Raw genomic sequence first — 10,253 nt, forward strand, 5'->3', positions numbered from 1 at the left:
ATCAAGATGTATTCCTCTCGCCCTACAGCATGGGGGGTTGGGGGGGAGACACACTAGCCACTGCTTTATCTAGGACCACAAGAGTCAAACACCCTCAAGTATTTCTCCATCTAGACTCTAGAAACTTCACCTTTGATCTCTGAATACACATGTCCTGAAGGTCCCATCAATCCCAAAGGTCAACATTTCTCTGAGGTTGCCTTTGCTGCCTAACACTTCCCCATCCCCATCCCCCACCCCCAGAGACCACAGGTTCTGTGTTCCCCTCAGAAAGTCACCCATCCCAGAAGAAATCTGCTTCCAAAAGCTAGAAGGAATCATTTAGCACCCAAGTACCCAGCTAGATAGGACCATAGCCCTGGTGTAACTTGGGCTCTGACTCATATGGCCTGGTTGTCACAGGGTGGACAGGGAATGATGCTGAACCACACTGTCTTGGTGTGTTCCAGTGGCTTAATTGACCTGTTCAGCTCCTCACGAAGCTGTTCTAGCCGCTTGTGGTGAGACGCACCCTGGGCACCATAAATCTCCCAGGGGGTGGAATACATCTCCAGGCTTAAGCGGCTCAGCCTGGCGGTGTGGCAGAGCAGGCGCTCCAGAGTAGCCACAGAAATGGGATTCTTTAAGTAGTTGAATGTGGTGAGCTGAGTGCAGCGGCTCAGAGCAGGCAGGAGGACACAGAGCTGAGCGTCCACAATCATACAGTTCTCCAAGTCCAGGGTCTTCAGGGTGCCCGCGACTCTCTCCAGCAGGACTCGGAGGGGCTCAGGACTGATGTTGGTCAGTAAGACATCACTTAGGTTCAGGTGTTTGAGTTGACGGATGCCTGGACAGCGGGACAGAGACTCCAAGTCTGATTCTGAAAGATGGCAGTCAGTGATAGAGAGCGTCTCCAAGGGGGCCTCCAGGCACCTAGGGAGAGACCAAGTGGTTAGTTTTTTTACTAGTAGTGGTGGTTATTAGTTAGGGAGTCCTGGGGGCAAGATGGATCATGCGTTCTACAGTCATTCTGGTCACCCAGAATAAAGGTCAGTACCCAGTATGACGCCTCCCAGAGTGTGCTCATCCTAACCAGAGACCTGGCACCATCACTGAGGGACCAGCTCAACCCACAGCCCTGCACCTCCTCACCCCACTGTTAAAGCGAACAACCCCAACTCAAGCTACGCCACCAAGCTGCTCCAATAAGAACAGGCTTTGCCGTGGTCTTCAGGGAAAGCTGGACATGACATCATCCCTCACCTGAGCATCTGGTCCATTTGACCTTCGAGGAAGGAGATGGAGTCCAGGCAGAGCTCCTGGAGGAACTCCAGCTTGAGAAACTGAGAGGTAAACTGGCTGACCAGCTGGCCCTGCTCCTCTGGAGACATGGAGGCAGGCACACAAACATGAGAAAGCAGGAACTTTCGAAGGTTTCTCATTTGGCCCAGGTAAGGAGCAAAGTCGGCCAGGGTGGACAGTTTCCAGGTGCAGCACACCTCCACCTCCTCCATGCAGTCCAGGTCCAGCAACTCCAGAAACTTCAGGATGTTCTGGGTAGCTACAGTGGACATCTTCAGCTTCTTACAGGCCAGCTGTACCAAATCTTTCCTCCCTTGCACCCACAGGAAGAGGTAGGACAGGCATACATCCGGGGCTGTTGGCTTGAGGCACATATCGATCAACACCTTCAAGGGCTTCTCGGCCTCTCTCCTTGGACCTCTCACCTGTGTTTTCTTCTTACGTTTCACCTCTTGAGAGGAAGCACTTGCCTTATCTCCAGCCCATACATTCCAGAAGTCCTTGTGTAAAGGCCGCAAATCCAGAACCCGAAGCTTATAACTCCTGTGGGAGAAATAAGAAGTCTACAAATTAAGGCAAGAAGAGCCTCCCTTCCTAGTCATGCTTCTTTAACATGTTTTTGAAACAGGGTCTCACTCTCACTATGAAGGAGGCCAGAATGTCCTGGAAATTGTAGTCTGAGGCTGAGGGCTGAAACTACAGGCTAGCACAAACTTTTTGTTTTGTTTTTCGAGACAGGGTTTCTCTGCATTGCTTTGGAGCCTGTCCTAGAACTAGCTCTGTAGACCAGGCTGGCCTTGAACTCAGAGCTCTGCCTGTGTCGGCATCCCCAGTGCTGAGACTAAAGTCGTGCACCACCAACGCCCGGTGCAAAAACTTTTATCCTTACTCCCAACATCACTTCCCTCTTCCTTTCCTTCTGTTTATCCTGATGCTCTCCATCCCTTCCTCTTTAATCTGGTCCGGTCCCACTTCGAGCATCTATGGGAAGAGGCAGGGGTAGGCACTTTCAGCCTTAGCTGTGTGTTAAGAGAATTTTTCTGTTATGGTCTGATGTCCAAGGGCATTGGTGTGAGATTGACCAGAAGGGATCATCCAGTTCCCTGGCAGATTCAGGAGACAGGAGGGGCCCTCAGAGGAGGAACAGCTGGGACTGAGGGGTTGTGTGGGCTTTCTGAACTGGGAAGTGGATGGCAGTGTTGGTGTGTCAGTCACTTATAGTTCATTCAGGTTTATATCCTTAATATTTATCCCCGAGATATACTCTTTTAAATATTTATTTATTTATTGTGTATGCAATGACTTGTCTGCATGCATGCCTACACAACAGTAGAGGGCACCACATCTCATTACAGATGGTTGTGAGCCACCATGTGGTTGCTGGGAATTGAACTCAGGACCTCTGGAAGAGCAGCGCTCTTAACCTCTGAGCCATCTCTCCAGCCCTGAGTTTTTATTTTTTAGCTAAAAGAAGCCACACTAGCTATGTCTGTCCTAAACAGTTCTGAACACTCAAGTCCTTTACCTAAATAGTTCAGCAGTGGTCCCATGGCTTCTGAAATCCTCCTCACTGAGGCCAGCACAAGCCTCTAACCTACCCTCCATTATCTCACCTGGGGCGAACCTTCTGTCTAAGCAGCACATCAATCCCAAACAGTATGGTGTGTAAGGTCTTCATGTAGGGCATCTTCATCTTCATCAGGCCCCCCAGTGGGAGACAGGGGAAAGGCCAGACCTTCACCATTGCCTTCAGGACCTTAGACTGTTCATGGTTGAAGGCCTCCTTGAAGAGTGGTGGGAAGAGCTCCATGGGCAGGTCCTGCAGGGCAGAGATGGCCAAGGTCTCATCCTTCAGCAGGCTCTGCACTGACAACTGCAGGAGTGTGGGTGGGGCCTGGAAGCTCATCCTGATGGGTCTGCAGGGAGATGATCCTAAGGCAATGTCCAAGAAAAGATACCTTTTCAAGCCAAGGATTAAGACGCTCTTCTCAACCCAGAAACCAACTCAGGCCCACAAGCCACACCTCTGGTGACAATTCTCTTTACTCATCCATTTCCATGGAGATGACTCTCTTTACCCATCCATTTACAAACAGGATCCTATTGCATCGCGCCCTCTCACCCTGTAATGTGGTCCTAGGAGCCTAAAAGCTTACTACTCTGAGTTTTAGAAAAGTTCTTCATGATCACCCAGAGCCCTAGAACAAGGATTGAGAATGTCCAGCCAGCCTAGTGGTGGTGGTGGTGGTGATGATGATGATGGTGCACACCTTTAATCCCAGCCCTCAGGAGGCAGAGGCAGGGTTTCTCTGTAGTCCTGGAACTCGCTCTGTAGACCAGGCTGGCCTTGAACTCACAGAGATCCGCCTGCCTCTGCTTCCCAAGTGATGGGATTAAAGGCATGTGCTACTATACCCTGATGGGAGATGTCATTCTGTTAATATATTTCTCATACTGGTTAATGAATAAAGCACTGTTGGCCAACAGGAAAGCAAGATAGGTGGAGTAGGAGACTAGGAGGATTCGAGGAAGTAGTAGGGAGGAGTCAACATGGAGAGACTGGAGAGAACAGAATGCCAGCCCCTCTCTCCAGTAAAATAAGACCACGTGGAAGTACTTAGATTAATAGAAATGGGTTAATACTTAAGACAGAGCTAGCCGATAAGAAACAAGTAACTGGCCAACAGCATAATATCAAAAACAGAGTCTATGTATGTTATTTGGGGCTGGCATGGTGGTGGGACAAGACCGGCCAGGGAAAAAAACATACTCGTAACAGTGCCCAGCCTAGGTATTCCTTAATATGCACACAGACATAACAAGAGTGACTCTTCATCAATGAGATGAAAAGGAGAGAAATGACTCCCCATAGTGATCTTCTGACCTCCACATGTGGGCTTATGACCACCCTCACACCACAAACAGATGTCAAGTTCTTTTTACATGTTTCCTTTCTTTACCTGACAAAGCTTGTGAGTAAAGAATTCGAAATCGGCCAAGCTGACAATTTTCTGTGACCTCAGGCAGTGAATGATCTCACATAATCAAAAAGGTGGAAAAAAAAAACACATAAATTAAAAAAAATTGAAGAGAAGCCATGCAGCATATCACATGGAAACGCCATTCAAGCTTCTTTTTTTTTTTTTTTCTTCTGATTTTTGAGACTGGGTTTCTCTGTGTAGCCCTGGCTATCCTGGAACTTCCTCTGTAAATCAGGTTGGCCTCGAACTCAGAGAAATCCATCTGCCTCTGTTTACTGGAATTAAAGGAGTGCTCCAACACCACCTGGCTTAAAAACTCCAACTCTGAAATTAACAAATATATTTAGGAATCTCAAGCTCAAATTAAGATTTTCCTCACTATTTTACACACTAACAGACAAATAATTACATTACCCAGAATTTATTTTATTTATTTATTTATTTATTTTTTTGCCTGTTTCAATCGAGACAGGGTTTCTCTACGTAACAGACTTAGCTGTTCTGAAACTCATGGTGTTAAAACATCTGATCCTCCTGCCTCTATCTCCCAATTGCCAAAATTACAGGCCTGTGTCACCATGCATGGATTTATGTGGCATTGGGGATCAAACCTAGGGCCTGTATATTAACTGAGCCAGGAGTTTCCCAGAAAGGACCCACAGAGACCCCAAAGTCCTGGCAGTGAGCAGGACATCTCAGTAACTCCACAACTTACCAGAGAGTCCCCAAGCTGCCTGGTGGAATCACCAGAATATGTCACCGGGATACTCTAGAGCTAGTGGCACCACTCTTCAATGAGTGAAGGCAGGAACTGAGTCTTCAAATTGTGGTTTATGCAGAGTCAGCGATCTGTGAAGCCAGAGGGTTAATGCTCTCCCTAAGACAAGCTAGAAACAGCCTTCTATCTCATCTCCAGCCAAGAGTTGGTGAGGAAAAGAGCAAGCCATCATTTCAGAACTCAGGTCAGGTGCCCAGCCACATTTCTGAGACCTGTGACATCTGGGCCTCTCTTTCTCATGGCTTGCACCTTTCAGTTTGTTTGTTTAGGTCTCTTTATGTAGCCTTGGGCTGGGGCTCTCTCTGCCCATGGGGCTGGTCCTCAATTTATGGAATCTGCATGATTCCTCCTCCTGAGGGCTGGAATGAATGGTGTGGACCACTACATCTGGCTCTTTTAAAGTATTTTTTAAGAATTATTTTTATATTATTTTTACTTTAAGATGAGGTCACTTGAGTTTCAGGCGGCTGGCCTCAAACTCACTTCTGATCCCCCGGCCTCTATCCCCCAAGCATTAAAATTACAAACATGTGCCACCATGCATGGTTTTATATGGGTGCCCAGGATCAAGCCTAGGGTTGTGCATGCCAGGCAAATACTGTACCAACTGAGCCACCTCCCAGGCTCCGTTATCTTTATTTTAGAGCACATTCTTTCTTTATAGAGAAGTTGCCAGATGTAGCACCCGGTACCTCTGATTCTAGCACTTCATAGTCTGATTAAAACTGTGAATTTGAGGCATTTGGTTACACAGTTAGACACTATCACAAAACAAAACTCCAAAGGCTACTGCATCCTTCAGGGGCTCACAGGCTGCCTGCAGGCAAGACGCTTACAACACATTTTTAAAAAGCTTTAAAAAAAGGTAAATGTAGCCAGGCCACTGTGGCAAACACCTTTAATCCCAGCACTTGGGAGGCAGAGGCAGGTGGCTCTTTCCTGAATTCCAGGCCAGCCTGGTCTGCTGAGTAAATTCCAGGACAGGCTCCGAAGCTACATAGAGAAAACCTGTCTGGAAAACAAAACAAACAAAAAAAGTAAATGTAAAACAGACTGTGCTTTATGCCAGCCTCATCCAGACTACATTGGTTGCAACAAGAAGGTAAGCAAGCTGGGTGTGGGCACAAGTTTGACCCCAGCACTCAGGAGGCAGAGGCAGAAGGATTTCTATTAGTTTGAACCTTGTACCAAGACAGCCAGAGCTACAAAAAGATCAAAAGAAAGAGGGGGGCAGGGAAGCAGGCATGGTGTCACACACCCTAATCCTGGCACTCAGAGAGCTGGGCAAGTGGACTGCTAAGAGTTCAAGACCAGCCTAATAGTTCCAGCACAGCGAGGGGTACACAATGAGACCTTGTCTCAAAAACAAATGAGTAAAAATTAAAAAGTAATTTAATTTGATAAAGCAGGCAGATCTCTGGCCAGCCAGAGATACACTGAGAGACCCTGTCTCAAAAGCAAAAGAAGTAATCAAACAATTAACAAAGAAACTAGGGGGTCATGCAGTGGTTGGTTTACAACAGTTTTGGGGGGGTGTGGGGGCGTTCGAGAGAGGTTCTCTGTGTGGCTTTGGAGGCTGTCCCGGAACTAGGAACTCGTTCATTAGGCCAGCAATTCTTTCTTTTTTGGTGGTGGTGGTGGGGCGGGGGCTCAAGAAAGGGTTTCTTTGTGTAGCTGTCCTGGAACTCGGAACTCGCTCTATAGGTCAGGATGGCCTTGAACTCAAGAGATTAGCCTGTCTCTGCCTCCCTAGAGCTGGGATTAAGGGTGTGCCCTGCCGCTGCAGCCGCCGCCGCCGCCGCCACCCAGCGGTCCACCAACTCTTTAGGTTTGTGTAAATGCCTTCCGGTGAGGTTTGTGACCATTTCTCTGGATGCACACCTATCCTCAAGCTACCCCAGACTGCCCTGGATCTGGCAGAGAGATGGGGACTCTTTACCCAGGCACTTGCTCTACTCTGTAGAGTCGTGATTGCTCTAGGACGGTGATAAATACCTGCAACGAAGTCTCCGCTGAACTCGAGGCAAGGGCTCTACTGAAACATAAAAGCCGCCATGGTGCCGCACTTCCTCGACCAGAAGAGATCGAGCCTGCGCCTGGCCTCCTCCTCCCCTCCCCCGTCCTAGCTCCTCCCCTTTCCCCGCCTCCCCTCATTCCATAGGAACAGGTCTGCTGGCTACTGCCTCTGGCCCGCCCGGGGGCTTTCCAAGCTTAGAGGTCAATTCAAAGACACTAAGGTTTTAAAGTGTCCAGATGTAACCACTCCTCTGAAGAAAACTAAGGCCTGTCTGCAGACAGGAACTGCGTCAGTAGGCTTCAGGTCCTGGCTGTTGTGTTGCTGGGTTAGCGCAGGAGTGGCAGTTTTACTTTTCAACTTTTATTTATTTTGAGATAGGGTCTCATACAGCTCAGGCTGGCCTCAAACTCACTACGTAAGTAGTGGCCTTCACTCCAGATTCTTCTGCTTGCATCTTAATGCTGGGATTGCAGGAGTATGCCTCTGCCAGGTTTACCCCGTGCAGGGAATTGAATCCACGTGGCGGGGGCGGGGGCGTCTCTGCAAACACCATGCTAGCCTAGCCTTGCCAGGGTGGATCCGATCCAGGATCCCAGAGAGGGAAGAAGGAAGTGCAGTTCAACAGGACTCAGTCTGGTTCAAACTTTGACACCCCGTAGTTTTTTTGGATTTTCTTTCTTTTTTCTTTTTTTTTCTTTTTCCTTTTTTAAGGCATATTTAAACAGAACAATTTGGAAAACGTTTCCTGCGTGCACAATAGAGCTTACGGCATGACTACGTGAAATTCTTTGTAGAGTACAGGTGACATCTAAGGGTCTGGAGGAAGATCTGGTAGGGTCTCACCAGACATACAGCACAAAGGTCACAAGGCTATTAGCCACCCCCGCCGCTGCTCCTAGCCATCTGGGCAGAGAACAGGTTATTCTTTGGCTTTGGAGAGACCAGCCTGGCCTCTTTAACATTCCAGGTTTCCCTAGTGCTTATCTGTGAACCCAAGAACTGCTTTTTCTACAGCCATAGCCTTGTTCATGCTAGGCAAGCAAGTGCTCTACCCCTGAGTTACATTGCTTCCTAGGGAGCCTGGTTTGCATTTGTGTGGCCCTAGGCAGCATTGGGGAGGCCTGGGGGAGCAACCTGACTGGGGAGAGGATTCCCAGAATGGGCAAAGGGTGAGAAAACCCTTCTCCCAGTGGAGGGGAAGAATTGCCTGGTCGCGCGCGCACACATGCCTGAGTAGGGACCCTGGAAGTTCCAATCTAGGCAAAGTCAAAGCTCAGAAGGCAGGTGGCATTAGGAGCCACTAGAGTTGTCCCTATTCCCTGTTTTAGGGACCTCTGAGACACCTGCTTTCCCAGATGACAAAACTGAGGCGTGGGGGGACATGACAAGTCTGTGACCTTGTGGGCCCACAACCTCCTGCTTTAGAATGTATGTGTAGATTTCACCAGCAACAGTATACCTAAGTCACCCACACTATCCAAGAACAAAACAGCCAGAGGCGGAGGTGAGGCTGTTTGGTTGTGATTTTTTTTTTTTTTCTTTTTAGTTGTTTTTTGTTTGTTTTGTTTGAGATGGTCTCTTGTAACCCACACTTTTGTCTCAAACTAGCAAAGTAACCAAGGGTTGGGCTGACTCCTGATCTTCATGCCTCTGCATCCTGAGTGCTGGGATGACAGGAGTGTTCCACTAAGCTTGGTTTACCTCTGAATTATTCTCACACCCATTTTCTAGTGTTAATGCTAGACACAGAGAGATTAAGTGAAAAACCAGGGAGCCTGTAAACTGTGTTGAGGACCAGCCAGGGTGGGAGTGCAGGCAGATGCCAGAGTTCTCCCGCCTACCTCCAACAGCCTGATTCCAAGGAAATCTCTAGTGCTGGGTTCCATAGCCAAGATACCACTGCACTCTGGCAGAGGGAACTGTGTCAGCAAAGGTTCCTTCATCTTGCTTCAGCTGAAGCCTTTAATCCCAGCACTGGGAAGGCAGAGGCAGGCAGATCTCTGTGAGTTCAAGGTCAGCCTGATCCAAAGAGCTAGTTCCAGGACAGCCAGAGCTGTTACAGAGAGAACCCCTGTTTTGAAAAACCAAAACAACAAAAACAAAAACAAAACAAAACAGAACAAAAAAAACAAGAGCTCATTTAACTACCTCATGAAGCACCAAAAATTAAAATTAATAAAAGTTTAAAAACTTGGGCCCAGCCAGGCAGTGGTTGCACATGCCTTTGATCCCAACATTTAGGAGGCAGAGGCAGGCATATCTCTGTGATTTCGAGACCAGCATGGTCTACAAGAGCTAGTTCCAGGACAGCCTCAAAAGCCTCAGAGAAACCCTATCTCAAAAAAACCAAACAAAAAACCTTGGGCCCTAAAAAGGGAACTTCTAAAGACTGGGAATGTTGACAAAGTGGTGGATAGTCACCTCCCCTTTCTGAGAGCAGGGGCTCAGGTGCCCGACACAGCATTCCCAGCCCCCAGCTCTCAGAGAAGGGGAGGTGACTATCTACCACTTTGTCAACACTCTTCTGTTAATTACTGGTCAGAAAGGTCCCCTGCTGTTTGTAAAGATCCCCAGGCCCTGGGGATAATTGACAGACCCTGTGACTCAGTAACCCTGCAACCCTGTGCCCTGTCTTCTGTTACTCAAATGTAACTTGCTTAAAATATATAGTTACTGCTTTATTCTGTACTTTGTATGACCTTAAATAACCATGTACCTGCTAGTCTGCACCTTTAAAAGCTCTCCTTTATGACTGGTTGGCATCTCATAACCCCTCCCCACCAATGGAGTCAGATTTAAACTGGCCAGCTTGAACAATAAAAAGAAACCTTTGCTTTTGCATCAGAGGTGTTGGCTCCTTGGGTTGGTCTGGGGCTCCTCGATCCTGGCACAACACTATACCTAACTAGTGCGGCTGGCTTTGCATTCTGATCCCCAGGCAAGTTTTATTAAACCATAAACAATATATCACCACATACACAGAGGGAACCCTGGCCTCTAGGAGTGACTCAGAACTGATGCAGCAGTGGTAGCCTCTGGGACATTTGTCAGAACAATGGCAGTGAGTTGCCTTTATCCTACAGATCCAGAGATGTAGTGGTGGGCCAGTGACCTCCCCCTCCCCCAGGGCATTCTGATGCTGGCCAAGGTAGAGCCTGGGAGTGGAGAAAGAAGGGCCTCCCTGGAGGAGAATTAG

The 10,253-nt window shown here is 48.2% G+C and overlaps 1 protein-coding gene across 1 annotated transcript; it reads right to left on the reverse strand.

Annotated features, from left to right (window-relative positions):
* Nucleotides 1–278: 278 nt before the first annotated feature.
* Nucleotides 279–3,190, reverse strand: LOC127213341 (PRAME family member 12). Its single transcript, XM_051173686.1, has 3 exons — nucleotides 2,895–3,190; nucleotides 1,243–1,824; nucleotides 279–912 (listed from the first exon to the last, which is right to left on the reverse strand). The coding sequence occupies exons 1-3, from the start codon at nucleotides 3,185–3,187 to the stop codon at nucleotides 381–383; spliced, it is 1,407 nt and encodes a 468-aa protein (XP_051029643.1). The 5' UTR covers nucleotides 3,188–3,190; the 3' UTR covers nucleotides 279–380.
* Nucleotides 3,191–10,253: the final 7,063 nt, after the last annotated feature.

Source organism: Phodopus roborovskii, unplaced genomic scaffold (assembly GCF_943737965.1).
Source record: "Phodopus roborovskii unplaced genomic scaffold, PHOROB, whole genome shotgun sequence".
Lineage (NCBI taxonomy): Eukaryota > Metazoa > Chordata > Mammalia > Rodentia > Cricetidae > Phodopus > Phodopus roborovskii.

Excerpts from the sequence above, each read along its gene's own strand:
- LOC127213341 (XM_051173686.1), bottom strand. The coding sequence starts at position 3,187 with ATGAGCTTCCAGGCCCCACCCACACTCCTGCAGTTGTCAGTGCAGAGC. Across the intron at positions 1,825-2,894 it reads AGACAGAAGGTTCGCCCCAG|GAGTTATAAGCTTCGGGTTC; the intron begins GTGAGATAATGG and ends TTTCTCCCACAG. Across the intron at positions 913-1,242 it reads CAAATGGACCAGATGCTCAG|GTGCCTGGAGGCCCCCTTGG; the intron begins GTGAGGGATGAT and ends GTCTCTCCCTAG.